This window comes from Talpa occidentalis, unplaced genomic scaffold (genome assembly GCF_014898055.3).
Source record: "Talpa occidentalis isolate TD23 unplaced genomic scaffold, MPIMG_talOcc4v2.1 talOcc4.7, whole genome shotgun sequence".
In the NCBI taxonomy this organism is placed as follows: Eukaryota; Metazoa; Chordata; class Mammalia; order Eulipotyphla; family Talpidae; genus Talpa; species Talpa occidentalis.
In genome coordinates this window covers 64,857,680-64,875,443 of record NW_023605083.1, presented here as the reverse complement: position 1 = coordinate 64,875,443, position 17,764 = coordinate 64,857,680, and the positions used below count along the sequence as shown (strand labels likewise).

Genomic DNA, 17,764 nt, shown 5'->3' with positions numbered 1-17,764 from the left:
GGCACCCACAGGACTCGGAGGGTAGACGTGGCTGTCCCAGATGTGACATGTCAGATGTATCATTTAAGCTGTCACCACCTCAAACTTGAGGTTGCACTAGATCTACTGCCAGATCCTAGTACCTAATGCATTAATAAAGAAGCATATCTATGATTAAATCACATTTTAACATTTTTATAATTATATTTCAATATAATTGATATCCTGAGTAATTCTTTGATTATATTTTATGCATCTGAAAACTCTGTTCTGAGAAGGGGACCATAGCGTTCACCAGTCTGCCTAAGGGGGCGAGGCACACAAGAGGTTAGGATCCCGAGATAAAGTGACTTCCAAGGATCCTTTGTGCCTTGACATTCTAGGTTTCTGAGTATCTATTTCCCAAGGGCCCTACCATCAGCATAACTATGAAATTAAATTTGCTGATCGCATTGCCTTTTTTTTTCAACCAGGAAATATATCCAGGCTGCGGCAGCCCTTCCAAACTCCTGGGCTTCCCACAGAATGTGCTCGAATGACACTGGAAATGTTTCAAAAATCCAGCCCTCCCCCTGCTTTAATTCCTTTCTTCCCCCAACAGATGTTGCAGGCCTGGTGAAGAAGCCCATCGTGCACGGCTCTCACGCCATTGATGCTGTTTCTCCACCAAGACCCATCCTCCTGGGTCCCAGCATCAAACCTCCTTCTAGGGTTCAGAGGGTTGGCTCCTTCTTCAAAAGAATGGAGGAGATTGCTACCTTCCAATGTGACCTCCCAGCTCAGAAGCTAAGCTTGCAGGAGGCGCTGGCCTGGGCAGGAGGGTCTAACTCACTCAGAGCACCAGGGCCCTGCACCTCAGTACTGAAGGTCGTGATCTGAAGCTTCCTTTTTAAAGACTAGCTGCAAACTCCTCTCCTCTTCACACCCTGGCCAGGGTCCCAGCTAGACTGAGCCCCTGATTTGACCTTCATTTTCTCTATAATTCAGGGATGACTGAGCCAGAGCCCCTGGGCAAGTGCTTCTACGTCATTCCCTGGCATCCCCATCTGTACATTTTTGCTCAGGAGCTAGGAATCCTCCAGTTTTTATGTCTTGGGAATAAAGTTATGTCACCTCTTTGGGTGACTGTCCCCAAAATATCCACAGTCAGGCCATGGGGAATGGCTGTTATGATTATGATTAATGGTGTTCTCATTCAGGGACTTCACCTCCCTGAGAGCCAGAGAGGGATTCATTGATAGGGTGTCAGTGAAAGGGGGAGGCAGCAGACCTACCTTGGGAGCTGGGGTAGGGATGTATAGAGGGGGTGAATGTGGGATGCTGACAGACTGAGGGCTCAGCACTGACCTACCTGCTCGCCCATGGGCCCCGGCCGTCCTGGGTCTCCTGGCTCCCCCTGCAAAGACACAAAGATGAGGATCATTTGGGTGGTGACTGGCATCTAAGTGGATCACCTACATGACTGGCCTTTATCCCCAGGAATAAATGGGGCTGGACCAGGAATTTTAGGTCCAGAGTCTGGCCTTGGGGACTCCAAACTAATGGCAGGGACACGTGGATAGAAGCTCTGGCTCCAGAGATGACTCCAGTCACCCCTTTCCTCTGAGTGGCCCTTGGCAGAGCATGTAGCACCCTGATGTCTATACCTTGTTTGGATTCTTCATTAACCCACTGTACTCTGTGGAGGTGGAAACCAAAGCTCAAAGAGGTTAAGTGACCTGCTCCAGGTCACACAGCGAGCTGTGGTCAGATTAGAATTGGAAATGTGGTCTCACAGATTTAAATCTCCATTCTTGCATCATCAGGCTGCCCCTCTGCAGGAAGAGCAGGGAACTGGGGACTCAGGGCTCATGGGTCCTACAGCTCCCCCAGCACTCTGCCAGCAGCTGACAGGTGACCTTAGTTTCCTCTCTGCTCTGGGCTCAGCCTCGCTGGCTATAAACAAGAGCAGCTAGACTCATTCGTTTTAGGCCGTTCCCAGGGTGAGAATCCTGGGTGGCCTCTCATGGCCTTGTGTGCCAGTGTTACCCCACGCTGGGACGCAGCTGCGCTGGTCTCCCCACAGTGTGAGTGGAGGGAGGCAAGCAGCCCGTGGGAGACACCCACACGGCCCTGTCACCACTCCCACCACAGAAACCCAATTGGTGTTTGAGGGAGAAAGGCCAAGACCTCGGAGGCAGGACTTGGCCTCATAGCAGCCAGGAGTGTGGCTCAGAAATGGAGGCAATCCTGTTGCCCCAGACTTCATGCAGGCGCTTCCCCTGGGGAGGGGACGCGGCCCACCTGTGCTCCCAGCTCTGCCCTCAGCCTCTAGGGGTCTCCTTGGCTGTAGACTTGGCCCAGCAGTTCCTACACTGCAGAGGAGGCCCTGGAAAGTCAGGGTGCCCATAACCAAGGCCATCACTCTCCCACCTGGGCCCAGCTACCTTTTTTGATAACTTAAAAAAAAAACCCAATAATAAGACCCAGAGGAGAACAGAGAAGGAAGGATGGTATCCCACCCAAATTAGAACAGTGTCGTGGAAAGAACATCAGATAGAGATGGAGTTGAATGTTGGTTCCTCAAATTATCAGCTATGAGTTTTGGAAAGGATATTAAAGCTCTTTCTGTGTCAGTTTCCTGATACCTAACATGGAGATAATAGTATCTACGCATTGTATGGTTGTTGTAAGGATTAAATGGGGTAGGATATTTAAAACACTTAGCACAATATTTGAACAAATTAAGCACAAAATAAGTGTATGTTGTTATTATTATTTAAGCTATTTCACAATATAATAGACAAACGAAAATTCTTTTGTTTACTAAATTGGTTGGATGTTAAATATTTTTTTAATGAAACTGCCAACACAATGAAGATCATCAGTGACTCTTAGAATTAAATAAATAATTCATCAAAGGCAAAATTCCTTTGTGAAATTATTTTCCACGTAGAAAAAGTATTTTTTTGCAGGTAGCATATTTATTTGCATGACCATATATACATTTTAGCATATATTGTCCTCAAAAAGTACTTTATAATCGGTATGCCAAAGCACTGAAAATCAACAGCTCCAGATATGACTTTATTGGGCCACTTTCAACAACATATTAAGTGGTTCAGCAGATGTAATTACTGTCAAACCGTGCCAAGGATTTGAAATGTGCCCATCAATTCAGCAATTCCCAAGCTGTCCATCATTCAGTCATACATAAAAAGTATGCCTGTCACAATTTAGGTGAAAGAATCTATTGATGATTATATAATAAAAACCTTTTAAATTAAAAAAAAAAAAAAAAGACCCAGAGGAGAAAATGGAACTCTCTATCCCCACCCCCCAGAGATAACCCAGTCCACATTCTAGCTACTCTACTCGCACAGAACAGTGTTATCAGCCCCACACAGGGTTTGCGTTGTAACTCTGTGTATGACCCTTGACCCTGCCACAGGCTCCAGCATTTTCCCCTCTTGTCAAGTATTCCCCACCCTCAGTGGCCCCGTTGTGTCCCATTGACTGGACACTGCCTCACTACTAGACACTTAAGTCGTGTCTATTTTTTCTCTCTGTTACTTTGTGATAAGTGGGTACTTCTACCCTTTTCACAATTGGCCCTGGGGTTTGGGGGTCCATCCAGGCCTTCCTCTGGGTACTCCCCTTCTCCCAGGCGTTCCCTCCTCTGCCCCCCAGCCCAGGCATTTCCAGGTTCCCTCACCTTCACACCGTCTGGGCCAGGCCTCCCAGGAAACCCCTTCCTGCCCGGTTGACCCTGCAAGAGAGAGTTGAGTAAGAGGAGCTGGTGGGGTAGCACTGTTGGGTTCCCAGGACCTAGCGCAGGGGTCCCAGGACCTAGCGCAGGGTTCCCATGGGGGGTTGCACAATGCCCACAGAGGGAGGCCAGGGCACAGAGCCTGAATGTCAGCAAGCTGCCAGCTGTCCAGGGATGCAGGGGGCTTTGTTGCTGTGTGACCTTGGGGAAACCTCCTATCCCTGGACAGTTCTTGTTTGTAAACGGGGTCGATGTTTTCAGGGACTAAGGGAAAGAAAGGGACTGAATAGAATATCAAAGGGCACAGAGGAACAGAGCATTAATGCCAGTGTAAGCTGAGGACCCCTGGAATCTAGGAGACCCTGCAGGAAATTCTGGAGGTCAAAATCATTCTCATAACCACACTAAGATGTCATTTGCCTGTGTCACGCTCATTCTCAAGCACGTAAGTGGAGTTTTCCAGAGGCTACATGACACATGGTGTCATCAGCAGATTGAATACAGAAGCAGATCCGAGGATCCAGCTGCCTTCTATTAAGCCAGACATTAAAGAGATTTACAAAAATGGTAAAACAATGCCACTCTTCTCATTAGATTACATTGCTTGGAAAAATCTAGTGATTTTTCATGAACCTATTATTTTTATGAACATGACATGGGATTATTATCATTTTAAATGAGTTAATAATACATTTAACGTTTCTCAGTTTTAATTATTAATAGCGATTCATGTAAACCACACCAAGAAAAGCAATTTCAGGTCGGCTTCTTGGTGTCAAGAAGCCAAAAATTTTCATGAACACCAGGTGAAGGTGGAGATGGCAGAAATGCTTTGTCTAGAAGGCCACGTGGAGCAGTGGTGAGAAGTCAGGGTGTGGGGTCAGAGGCAGGACATCCTGGCTTCCTGCCTGTGGATCTTGAGCTAAACCCTTCACTCTTTGAGCTTCACTGGCTTTAAATGAAAAAGTGGGGCCTCTCCCATGGGGCGCTCCAATGAGAAGTGGGTGCAAAGCACCAGCACATAGCAGAGGAGCAGTGTCAGGGGTGGCGTGTGGGTAGGGGCAGCCAGGCAGCTTCCTGCCTCTTGTCTCTCTCCTTTGGGATCTGTCCTGCCTGACCCAAGGCCCTCATGTTCGATGATCTTTCTCCAGAGTACTGTCCAGATGTTGCCCACCTGCTCACAGCTGGCTCAGCTCTCACAAACCCCACCTCCCCCAGGCCAGCAGCACTCACCTCCAAGCCAGGGGTCCCTGGTGGTCCCATGGGTCCCTCATCTCCCTAGAGTTGGGAGACACAGAGGAGAGTTAATTCAATGGGAATTTAGGAAGGAGAGGGGACAGAAAACAACCCTCCTGGGCCAATTGTTCCCCCTCCCCGACCTGGACCACCCAGGGCACTGGTGCCACCAGTCATGGCCTACAGGGCAGGCCACATAAGGACTTCCAGAACCCTCTGAATGTGGCTCATGGCATGCTGGGTGGGAAAGTCAAAGCTGATGCTATGAAAATAGAGCCCCAGACTGCTGTTCAAAGATACAGGCTCTATTCTGGCTTCTACTATTCCCTCAATGGCAGACCTTACTCCCAGCATGCCTCAGTTTCCCCATCTATAAAATGGCATAGAGTGGGGAGATTATCCCATAGAATGGAGAGTGGCTCAAGTTGAGTCCCTGGATCTTTTGTGAAGTCACTCCCAACCATCACTCAGGCTGGGCGTGTGTAGTGTCTAGTAGATGCAAGGAAGGGAGGGAGGAGGGCGTGAGAGGGGGAGATGTGGAGACATCAGTGTGTATCCAAGCATGTGAATGAATTAATGAGGCTGAGCAAGTGGCAGGCCTGCTTCCCCCAGTGGACACACGCACGTGGCTGTGCCAACCCTGCCTCCACTCTGCCTCCACTCTCCCCTTCCCTTCTTGCCCATGGAGAATCTCCAGCCCTCCCACAGGCATAGGCAGCCTCCAAACTGGCCCCTGTTGTCTGCCAGGCCCAATCAAGGGGCCCCCTCTGGAGCTGCCTCCCCACCCCTTTCCCCCAGCTTCCAGGAAAGCAGCCCCACATGACGGCCCCAGAGCCAGCCCTGGGACCCCGCCAGACCCAGAACCAGCCTCACTGAGGGATTCCTGTCAGCCAAATGCCTTCCTGTGGTTGTGGTGAGCCTGGGCCTCCAGCACCCTCACCAGAACTGTGTCACGGGGGCTGTGGGGCCTGAGCCAAGGTGGATGGTGGAGGGCCTCCAACATGGACAGAATCTCGGGCCAGCAGCCCCCAGCTGGTGCTCCATAGGCTTGTCGAGATCATGTGACTCTCCTTCATCACAAACGGCAAGTAGGCACCTCTGCCACCTACTCCGTGTGGGTCATGTGGTTCCCTGGGGCTGCGCCCAGGCAGCTCCCAGGAGCATGGAAGTGAAGAGCATGGGGTCTGTGTCATGGGCTTTGAGCTTTACCAGGCCTGGGTCTGTCTGCACAATGGCGCTGACAATTCTTGCCCTCCCAGATCAGTGCCCATAAACTGCACTGCCGTGAGCAGAAACAGAAGCTGGAGCTCTGAGAAAGAAGACCCAGGGCAATGGGAGGTACAGGGTAGGGACCTTCGGGGCAGAGAAGGCCCCTGAAGGGTCACAGGGTGTAAGGCATGAGTAGGAGGAAGAACCTGAGGTGGCCCTGGCCTGTGGCGGCAGTGGGGGGACGGGCATGGGCAAGTCAGACAATCTCACCTCAGGCCCCAGCTGCCCAGGGGGTCCCGGCAGGCCTCGAGCTCCAGGCTTACCCTGGTGAGAAGGGAAGAAAAAGAGGTCTGAGAGGTGGTACCTCATCTTCGTTACAGGCTGGCAAAACTCCCCCCCACCACCCCCACCTTCCAAGCTAAGGAGGCAGCTCTGAGGCCTGTGGCTTCTCTCAGCTGTCAGTTTCTTCAGCTGTAGCTATCAGGGCAAGGACTCACCTTCACACCTTCTGGGCCGTTCTCCCCGGGAGGGCCAATGTCACCAGGGAATCCCTGAGTGGAAGCAGAGAGCAGGGGTCACCCATGGGGACGGGGACATATTAACAGCGCAGGCCTCAGAGGAGGACTGCTCTGGGATTCCATCCAGTTCTGAGCGGGATGTGACCCTGGGCAGGTGAGTTAACCACCTTGATTCTTCTGTCTAAATTCCATCCTATCTCTAAAACAGGGTTCCTGGTACCAGCCCCTACACCTCAGACAGTTGCTGAAAAAATGAAATGAAAACATGTAGGAAAGTACTTAGCATAGGAACAGACACAAACAAGGAAAGTGGTTCTGGGTCTGGGCAGTCAGGACCCCACCCAAGTACCTCCTGCCCCAATAAATCTCATTCCTTGGCCTCTGTGATCCTGCAGGTATAATTATTTTCTGGGATTGCTGTGACTTTGAAAGGGTTAAGAAGCATTGACCTAATTGATCTCAGCTCCTCCTACCAGAAACTGAAATTCCTACTTTACCCTGGCCAGGAAAGCTGGATTCAGTTCCATACCACCGATGAGGTCTTCCTGACAAGGAGCAGAATACCCTCCCTTTCCCAGCCTCCTCCCGCTGCCCCTCAGGGCCCCGCAGGGGTCTTTGTGAAATCTGGAGATCAGCTACCCCCTCCCCAGAGGTCTGCCCTTCTCTGTCCCTTCAATGGCTTCTAATTAGGGGTCCAGGCTGCTCAGCTTGGCTATCTCTAATTATTGGTGATCACCAGGAAGCCCATGTTTCCATGGTGTGGGCTGACCAGCACAGGTTGGTATGGAAATATCTCCTTCTTTGTTTTAGATGTAATGCCTCTAGTCATTCAGCCTAGAACCCCATTCACTTTCTACCCAACTACTCAGTTTCCTCCTAACTAGAAAGCAAAGTCTTTTAAAAAGAATCCTTGAGACTAAAATGTCCCCTCCCATTTTGCCTTTTCAAGTGACTTTTTTTTCTTTTTTTTTTTACCTTTTGGTAACTCTGTAAAATTCTGGCTCAAACATCTTCTCACCCTTCTCACTGGCAATATCAAGAATGGTCCTGAATGTGGAGCTAACAAAGAAGCCAAAGCTCCTCATCTATTTCTTTAAATTAAGAGGTTCAAAATCCCATTCTGCCACCAACTCACTGTGTGACCCTCATCAGGTTTCTGGGCCTCTCTGGGCCTTGACTTCCTCATTTGTAAACTGGTGACTACCTCACACGGTTGTTCTGAGATCTAAAGGAAATAATGTTAACAAAGCACTTAAGTTTGGTGCCTGGCACCTAGTAAGCACTCGGTAAAAATCTGCATCCACCAAGATTTTGGGTACCAAGCCTCTAGAAAATTAGTTTGCCTGGAGCAGGACCATCTCCAGGGAGAACTTGGCACTTGGGAAGCTGATCAAATTCTTGTGCTCAGACACAGATCCATTCCCTTGGATGAATGGCAGTTAATTCTCCAGGGATCTGAGAATAGGAGCTCCCACCCACGGTCTCTGGAAAAACAGGAAAAGGCCCGGGAAGGCGCTGACATGCTCATCAGCTTCTGTCTTCAGCTGGGCTGAGCCATCTTCTGGATACTGTCAGCCAATCCAGACAGAACACGGAGAGGGGAGAGGCAGATCTCAGCTTTGTCTAGGACCACAGGAGAGGGTCAAAGTCACCTCCTTTGCTATAAGCAGCATGGTGACTTTAAGGAAGTCACTTCCCTACTTTGTGACTTGTTTTCCTCATCTGTGCAATGGCGGTGGTTATAGCTCCTTCACAGGATTGTGGTGGCAATTCAACAAGGTCTCATCCCAAAGATACTGCACAGCCTCTTGGCACGAGGCAGCGCCTGATAAACAGGCACGAGCATGCTGTCCGCCCTCACTGGCCAGACTGCTGGGAAACCTAGACTCTCAGAAAAGTCTTTTTCCAATGACCTGAGGAAGGAATAAGGGCCGTGAAAGAGCAGCCAACTCCAATTGTCTAAAGATAGGACTGCGTAATGGCCAAAGTCAACACAGTGAAGAGTCAGAACTTGCAGCTTTCAGGAAACACTCCCTCATCCATGCAGGCAATACCAGCAGCGATCTTTGGAAGGACCTGGAGAAGCCAGCGGAGACCTTGTGGAAGAGGCCAAGGAGTTGAGTGTGTGTATGGAGTGGGGCGGGGGGGCAGGGCACTGGCTGGAAGGACAACCCTGGGCAGACAAGAGTCTTGGCACTGTTCACTCTGTCCTCCAGAGCTAACCTCCAAATTGGGGAGTGGAGTATGGGGGTGGGCAGCATAAAGAGCTCAACCAGCTGCTTGACTCTGTTATATGTGAATGTCCTTCAATAAACATTTACATGCCTAAGCTAACTATCACACACATCAGAAACTCCCAGGGCTCCAATAAATCACCTAGAGTTATTATAATATTGCTAAATCTATCCTTCATTGGTTCCGAATCTTCATTCAGACACCAGAATTTCACCTTTGCTTCTTGATCCCTGTAGCAGAGAGCTCTGAGCCCGGAACTTTTCTAGGGTGCTTGTGCACAACTAGAGGAATTCCAGGGCTCAGAGAAGTTTGATGCTTCAAACCTCAGGGTAGAGAATGTGGGAGCCCCTCCTAACAGTCCAGGCAGTAGAGCTCAGAGACTTTCTGGGGTCTAGGAATTTCTGTTCTCAGTTTCATCTCTCATTTGCTGTGTGACCTCAGCCAAATCTCTCTTTTCCTCTGGGCCTTGGTTTCCCAAGGACAACACTCAGTCTTAGTTGCAGCCGTCAGAGAAGGGGGGCATCACATACCTCGGGTCCAGGGGGCCCAGGAAACCCAAGGGATCCTTTGTCTCCAACTTTGCCCTGTGGAAGAGATGTGGGGGATGCAGGTAAGTGGGCGCCCACCTTCCAGCTACTCCTTGCATTTTCCCCTGGCTGTGGGTAGTTGGAAAAGTTCAGAAGTGTGTGAATGAAATCTGCCTGGACAACTACGAGGAGCTACAGTTCAAACCCCGTCTCCTACATGTAGTAGCCATGGGATCCTGGACAAATCACTTTACCTTGTGGAACCTCAGTTTCCCCATCCAGAAAATGAAAGTATTAATTCCCTAATCCCAGGATCATTGGCAGCCTTCAAAGAGATATAATACTGTTTACAAAGCATAGGGAGCCCTAGATTCTGATCAGAGCTCTGCAGAGGACTGAGGTCTGTCTGTGACACTGTGTGAGTTCCTGCTCTTCTGAACTGCGATGTCCTCATCTGTAAAATGGGTAACTCTTCATGCCTGCCCTGCTTTGCTCATCTCCCAGGGTGCTGCAGGGGGAGGTGAGCTCCTAGGTGGGAATGTGCTCCTGGTCACATTCCCTGACTATTTGGAGAATATGAGGTTTGGGGGTCTCAGAGCAGAAAGCACTTACCAATGGCCCTGGCTTTCCCCGTGCTCCTGGGAACCCCGGCAATCCCTGGCTCCCCTGGAAAAGACCCAGAAGCAAGCTGATAAGGAACAGAAAGGGCCAAGTGAAAAACTGCTGGGTCACCTTTGCTGGCCCAAGGCCTAGAGAACACCAACATTGGGGGAAGCAGATGGTGGGGGGATATGATCCTTCCTCAGTTTCCCTGCTTACAAGTTCCAGCTCTGTCCACTGTTGTTGGACCCCAGGGATGCAAAGGTGGACAGCAGCCCTGTCCTCACCAGGTCCTGGAACCCAGGCCCCTGGGACTTTGAACAGGTACAACCTTATGTCTGGAGAGCTCCAGAGCTGGGGGCTCAGCAGGAAGAGCAGCCAGAACTGTGTGGCTTGAAGCCTGAGACACTGAGGCTGGGACAGAATAGCTCCAGTCAGGAGGGAGGGGGAAGGAAGAGGAAGAGCAGGTCAAAATCTGGGCCTCATTGACTGGCTGGGGGAGGTCCAGATGTGGCCACATGGTGTTGGACACAAGCGAAGAGGAGCTGGCCTTGCAGACGGCCTCAGCCCGTCAGCTAATTAGGCAGGCCGGTCACTCACTCACTCATTCCTAAGTCCTCACTGTTCTGTGCAGAGCTGAGCTCCTCCAGGCCAGTCTGGGACTGTGTCCTTCAGGAGCTGGCTCTTGGGCAGTTCCCAATCACTAATTGGGGAAGGTGCTGCCACAAGTGAGGGACAGACTGGCTGCTCAGGGCACTCAGAGAAGGAAAAGGCACTTCGGGAGCAGATTCTGAGAGATGGGGCGGGACCAGCTGTGCAGAGGCATGCCGGTGGGCAGGCATGCTGGTGGGCAGCGGAGTGGGTAAAGCCTCGAGGCACAGCAGGTGGTTTGGTGGGGCTGGAGCCAGGGCTGCAAGGGTGAGGGGCAGGATGGTATGATAAGGTCCAGCTCACTGGGTCCTGGGTGCCTGGGGGGAAGAGTGGGGACTTCACCCTGGAAGCAACACAAGCATGTTTGGAGTGCAGAGCTTAGCTGCGCCCTCGGTTTGGGAGCAGTGAGGAAGACAGACTACGAGGGAAGAGCCTGGGGCCTGGAAGTAAGGCAGGGGCCATTATAAAGTCCAGGGAAGAGGTGAGGAGAGAGTGGACCAAGGACAGAAAGGCAGGATTGTTCGGAAAGAAGCCATCTCGCAGGTGGTGGGTCCTGGCCCATGACAGGCCCTGGGAAGGAAGCTGCAACCAGAGCAGAGCAAGACAGGGGGCAGGGGGGAATCTGCTGCAGTTACCTTATCTCCTTGGAATCCAGGGTCTCCTGACACACCTGCAACCCCTTGTTCACCCTAAATACACACCAGCAAAGAAGGTTACATGGGGGCCACGTGGGTCCCTGAAGCCTCCCCACGTCCAGACCCACTGGCAAGGTACAGCTTCGCTGAAGCTGTTCCCAAAGTTGATCTGACCAGCAGCAGCCTCACTAGAGTCAAAAGCAGGCCCCCAGGGGAGTATGGGTGAGGAAGGCAGGCTCCAGGGGAGGTGGGGGAGGGAGGACCGAGCCTGCCCTTCTGCAGATGTGCCTGGGTTTGCTCATGTGGCTGGAATCTCCACTGATAAGCTAACCTGCCCAAGGTCACCTGGCTTTCCTAGTGGACACATTTGCAAGTCAAAGGGACTGTTTCTGGATCCTTTGACCTCTGCATCACCTACTGTTACGAGGGGCGAGCGTGGCCCACACACTAGCACTGTGGGTTTTTGAATGCCTGTGTCTGCTGCTCAGTATTTTTCACCGCCAGGCTCTGAGCAGTCCCTTCTTCCTTCTGTGAGAGTATCTATGCCAGAAATCATCTTCAGTCTAGTTGCAATGAGCTGCTTTTAATCAGCTAGAGCAGGAGAGACCAGATAGCCTGACCTGTTAAGACGGTGTGTCAACAGCAAGTAAACGGGCCTTGGGTTGGTTCTGGGTGTTTCTTTTCTAAGAGGATGTAGCCGCTTGGTGACACTGGGTCTGGTGGTCAGGGGTCTCCTCTTCTCCCTCACTGTTTTCAGTCATCTGGTTAAATAAGCTCAGGGGTTTTCTCCTGAGCACCCCGTTGCATGGAATCATCACCTCCAGCTTTTGATACAGAGGTTACCAACTGTTTATTGGTTTCAGACTAAGAAAACATTCACAGACCCAGGAACAGTTGGAAGAATGAGGAGAAAACCCTAGGAAGAATGGAGTCTGGGAGGACCCGTGTTGTGCAGCGAGGGCCATGACCCAGCAGAACTTCCTTGGTAAAACAAAAGCCAGAATTAAAAAAAAAAATTTTTTTTCATTTACTTTGGTTTTCCAATTTGGAAAATGCTATATAAATCCCAGAATTACAATGAACAAGGCCAAAAAAGTCTTATTCTCCAAGAAAAAGTAAAGGGGGGTGGCTAAAAAAATTTTAAAAGGCACCTAAGAAATCAGGACAATGGATTTGGAGAGAGCTGGGCCCGGAGCAGGCGCCTTGGGCTCCAGAAAGCGCCTCCGCGCAGGGAGAGAGAGCCAAGTGTTTGTAAGTGGGACTGAGGCCAGGCTGGGTCATGGAAAATCTGGGATTCTAGGCAGGATGGCCATGGAACATGAAGGGATGGCTCTGTCATCCCAGGGGAGGGCCAGGGGAGCAGGGGGGTGGGCAAAGAGGGGCCGAGCAGAAACCCTGCAACATTAATACCCCTCCCCAGTCAAGGGGCAGAAAATAAATGTCTTTTTCTCTTCTCCTACTTCTTTTTTTTTTCTTTCTTTGCAATCCCAAAGGCTTCTTTGATTTTCCTGAAAGCTATGGGCAGGAAAACAATTTCCTCTCCCCCGGTCCAACCCGTCCCCCAAAGATTTCCATCTCTAAACGTCCCAGGCACACCAGTCAGCAAGCCAGTCGAGCTCTATGTAACACATTTATTTCCATGTTACTGAAGAAGAGTGAGCTGGAGGCCAGCTCTGTAGAGGGGCCTATAAAAAGCTCACTGCCTACACTCCCATTACCTTTCTCTCCCCTCTCACGGACTTTGACATTTCCAGTGTAGAGTCTCAACCCTCAGAGAAAACAGGTAGCTGTGGGGAAACCCCCACCTTCAGGACAAAGCCCCTGCAGCTCCAGGTGCAGGACCAAGGTAGAGGGGGCTTTACAGGCAGTAGGGCAGAGACAGGGGGCAGAGCTGAGGGCAGGATCAGGGGTGTTGAGGTGCAAGAGGCTTCCTCTGGAGGCTTGGGCTAAAGAGCAGGAGATGGAAGAGGAAGGGACAGATGGAGAGAGGACTGGGGTTAGCATGCTTCTCTGGCTGCCTAGAGGTAAGGGTGCCCGTTTCAGCTCAGCAATTCTCATTTTGTAAGAGTCCAGGGGGTTCGACTGGCTTCCACATTAAATCACTGGGGTTCCTCTGATAGACCTCCTCAGTTTCCCCAGTTGTGAAATATAGGCACTGGAGGAGGTGACCTCGCCAGCAGAACTGCCAACCTCAGTTCTGCTGCACAGGTGGGGCCTCTGCAGCCTGGGCCTGAGTCCCATCTCTGCTCACAGCTGTAGAGCTTGGGAGGCTGCCTATCTCAGGGGGCTGGAGAGTGGGGGTGGTTAATCCAGGAGGAGCGCTCAGATGCTGTCAGCTCTGGTACATGTTCCTGTTGTCATCTTAGGAGTGGGGAGGCACATGAAGACAGGTGCAGAAGAGACTGGGCATGGCTAAGCAGCCTGGATGTGGCCCAAAAGCCCTTCCATGCTCTTTTTAGGGTGCCTGGTTCGCCAAGAGACTAAGGGGGGAACAGAGGGAAAATAGCTAGAGGACAGAGTATAAGAGGACCAACTCCCTTTGCCCCCTGAGTCTGTCCCTCATATGTTGCATGATCCGGGCCAGGTGGTGACCCAGACAGGTGATGGCCCCTAGGTCCCTCCTCCCCACCTCCAGCTCGGTTTTGATAGGGGGAGATAGAGTGAGTTCAATGGCAGATTCATGCAAAGGACACATGGCAAGAGTGACCTTCACAAGGTGACAGGGAGGAAAGCAGCTCAGGGAATCAGGCTGCCCTGGCTTTGCTGCTGCATTTTCAGACCCAGTACTCTTGGGGTTAGTTTCCCAGTTCCAATCCAAGAGGATTGTTTGGATTCATTTCCTCCCATGCCTGGTTCCCGCATCTCAGGGACCTTCCTCCTTCCCCTCCTGTGTTCCGTGGCTTGGGCCTCCAAGCCTCGATGCTGGCCTCAGCTTTGTTCTCCGAATTCATGGATTGGCCTTGCTTTATCCTCATCAGTGCCTCAACAGTCCCCAGGTTTTAGCTCCCAGGTTTGATTCTCCCAGAACCATCTGCTGAGCACCACCCAGAGTTACAAGGAGGAAGCTAGGAGTAGGACTGAGGGGGGAAGGCGGGAGGCGGGGAAGTATGCAGGGAGTGAAACTGGCAAGTGATCAGCGGCAGGTGGAGAGGTCTGCATGCAGATAAAACAGTGCAATAAGGGAGTATTCAGATCACCTTATCACCTTTCAGTCCGGGCTCCCCCATGTTTCCCATCAGTCCCTGCAAGACAAAGGCCAGGGTCCATTGGTGAGGGTGAGTCGATGTCTCTGAAGTCAGGAGGCCTGGCTAAGCCCCCTACTTGCTGTAACCCAGTTCCCGAAGCCCTGGTCCAGCATTATCTCATCTGGAAAAGGGGGCCATGTCCCCCAGCTTCCAGGGAAATGGTGTGCATTGGAGGCACAAGAAAAAGGGGCAGTTACTCATGAACCAGAGCAGTCAGGACAAAAACAGTGGGGAAGGTGCCCATGGGGAGAGATGGCTGGATGAGCAGGGTCACATGGATGCCAGCCAAACGGGTCCTCCCAGGACAGGGGCCCAGCAGTATTAGCCACTCTTTCTCCTGCAGGCCACCCAGGCAGGGATGGGCTGAGTTCACTGGCTTGCATTCTAGTTTTTATGCCCCTCAGGACTTGCGTGCCCTGAGACTGGAACCAAGCAGGCTCGTGCTCAGCTCCAGGACCACTGCCCATAAAGATGACTGGCTCTCCAACTTGAGAACTGGGCTTCTGACCTGCCAGCTTCCACCCCAGCACCCTTGAGTGTCCGCCTATCCCCCGCTTCCACAATGTTGTATCAGGTCACCCTTCCTTCTGATCTGGAATGGGTCAGAGGGTACCTGGCTGGGATAAGCCCCAGATTTGGGGATGGCCCCGGCTTACCTTCATGCCTTTGGGTCCTGGGTAGCCAATTGGACCCAATGCTCCCATGTCACCCTGGGAAAAGAAAAAGAGGACACTGAGAGGTGACCCAATGGAGCCTGACCTGGCAGAGATGCCGCCCACGGTCCCTGAGGATGCATCCCTACTGGGCTGATCATGGAACTAGGGATGTTTGTTTACCTCCACTGAAATGTCAGCATAAATTTCACGTAGGCCTTCCCCATGTTCACGTCTTGATTGTTGCCCTTCCCACCGCCACTTCTTCCCATTTTGTATTAGATAATGAGAAATTCTTAGCCCAGTTTAGCTTCTTTACAGCCCATGATGGCCAGGGGATCAGAGCATTTCATGTGACTTCCTTGGACCTCACTCTCCCTTTGTCTAAGATGAGGCCCGCGATCCCTCCTGCCAGGAGTTGCTACAAAGACCCACTAAGGCAGACACAAGAGCCTTGTTCTCCAAGCCTACTGAGGGAGAGGTGCTTTCTGCTTCCCAAAGCTCAGCTGCTCCTTGGGAGCATGTCTGTCAATCCCTGCCACTCCCAAGTTGGAGACAGACCCACTTGGTGCCAAGATCAGCTGGCAGATCCTGGACACAGGCTGGAGCCCAGCTTCGGATCAGAGCTCATTGTCCAGGGTGAGAGCAGTGGAGTTCCCAGACCCTGGGGAGCTAGTTTCCCTTGGCAGATGCTCTTCATGGAGGGTTCCAGAAAGGCTGGGATGCAGCGCTCCAGTGCAGACCACAGTCAGACCACCTGGTCTCATCTCTTCAGCTGTTCCTCTTGTGATTTGGGGTACTTAGCCTCACGGTGCCTTGGTTTCCTCATCTAGCAGGTGGTGATTAACAATCTACGTGCCTCTATGGTTGTTTCAAGGACTAGCAGACTTACATGGGCAAAGCACTTGGCGCAGCAGAAGAGGTGGCACTGGCATCTAGCGGAGGAGGCCCCATAACCGAAATTAGCAGGCTCAAAATATCAAGTGTGCCCAAGTGAGAAATCTGGTCTAAAGTAAAGAGGCAATTGCATTTTCTCTAAACTAGCCCAGTCCCTTTTCCTCAAATCTCCACATGTTTGCTTACACCACTAATGTCCACACGATCATATCATGAAGTCCACGCCGTGAGAAAAGAAGTCTCTGAAAATACTTTCTTCTTTTCCTTTTTCCACACCCTGTGACTAATTTAAGCTTTTAGCTGATGTGTAAGATCAATCAATGAGTGTGACCACTCTGGGCCTCAGTTTCCCCATTCCCAAGTCAGGCTCCATGGAGACCCCAGCAAGTGTTCTGAAGCATGAGAAGAACAAAGTTGTGCCAGGTTGTCAGGCTTCGGTATGGGGAGCCAGTTACTCTCCCAAATTCCTGCAGACGTGTTAGTGGCAGTCTGCGCAGAGAAGACAAGATCCCATTCCCGCCTGCCTCCTGCAGAAAGGCGCAGAGGCCTGTGTGGTGGAGGAACACAGAGGCCAAACAGTCAGAGACAGCAGCGTGGCCAGGCCGAGGCAATGCCAATTCTCTCCCCATCCCCAACCAGAGGGACTGAGCTCAGCAGAGGCAGCGGCTGAAAGCTGGAGGCTGGAGTCTGGCTGTGGCCCCAGCCTAGACGGGCTGTGTGACCTTGGGCAGATCACTTGCCCTCTGTAGAACCTCTGGATTCCCACCTGACTGCATCAAACAGAACCTTTTAACTGAAGCTATGCTAAGAAATTCTACTTTTAGTTCCCAACAAGTAATCTCCCCATTGAGAAAGTGGGGGCTCTGTTCAATAGATGGTCAGAGTACAGATGAACAACTTGAGGATCAACCCCCATGCAGCCAAAAACCTGACTGTAACAACTGACTTCCCAAAAACTGAGCTATAGTCATTCTTGGTCTCCTTGGGGGTTGACTTAGGGAACCCCTATGGATGCCAAAATCCCAGGATGCTCTAGTCCTCACTTGGCTCTCTGGATCTCAGGTTTTACATTCAGGGATTCAACCAAAAGACACCCATGGGTGCTAGAATCTGTGAATGTGGAACCTGTGAATATGGATATATTTACTGAAGAAAAAAAAAAAAACCCTCTTTTAAGTAGAAGGACACATTTCACACCCATGTTGTTTGAAGGCCAGGCGCCCTGCCAGCACATCACATACCTGGCTAGGCTATGCCTCACACCAGCCCTTAAAGAGCAGTTCTACACCATCCCCATTTCACAGAGGAGGAGACTGAGGTCCTGAGAGGTCAGGGCTTACAAAAATCATGGAGCTAGGCAAAGCTGGGACTCATACAGGCAGTCCCTCTCCAGAGCGCCTATGCATTTAGGAGGTGATCTCGGCAGAGAAAGGAGAGTTGGGGGTGAAGAAGCTGAGCTGTCTGGCCAGGAAAGGCCAGAATCAGAGGAACATCAGCCCTGCAGAGAGTTGTACTGCTCTCCTTGGCCCTTTGGCTGCTGCTCCTCTCTCCTTGCTTTTCCTGGATGAAGCGGGTGAAGGGTAACCACCCAAAATTCTCTGTGGTCCACAAATAAGAAGGGTAGCTCTGCT

At 51.3% G+C, this 17,764-nt stretch overlaps 1 protein-coding gene across 6 annotated transcripts in view; it reads right to left on the bottom strand.

Annotated features, from left to right (window-relative positions):
* The window catches only part of COL27A1 (collagen type XXVII alpha 1 chain), a 134,006-nt gene that overhangs the window by 53,428 nt on the left and 62,814 nt on the right, over positions 1-17,764 (bottom strand). For all 6 annotated transcript variants that reach the window (XM_037495226.2, XM_037495228.2, XM_037495230.2 and 3 more), the window contains exons 15-24: positions 15,240-15,293; positions 14,536-14,580; positions 11,339-11,392; positions 10,065-10,118; positions 9,456-9,509; positions 6,670-6,723; positions 6,443-6,496; positions 4,961-5,005; positions 3,674-3,727; positions 1,331-1,375 (exon numbers count right to left, since the gene is read on the bottom strand). In XM_037495226.2, the coding sequence (XP_037351123.1) occupies positions 1,331-1,375; positions 3,674-3,727; positions 4,961-5,005; positions 6,443-6,496; positions 6,670-6,723; positions 9,456-9,509; positions 10,065-10,118; positions 11,339-11,392; positions 14,536-14,580; positions 15,240-15,293 (513 nt within the window). The remainder of the gene's footprint in view (positions 1-1,330; positions 1,376-3,673; positions 3,728-4,960; positions 5,006-6,442; positions 6,497-6,669; positions 6,724-9,455; positions 9,510-10,064; positions 10,119-11,338; positions 11,393-14,535; positions 14,581-15,239; positions 15,294-17,764) is intronic.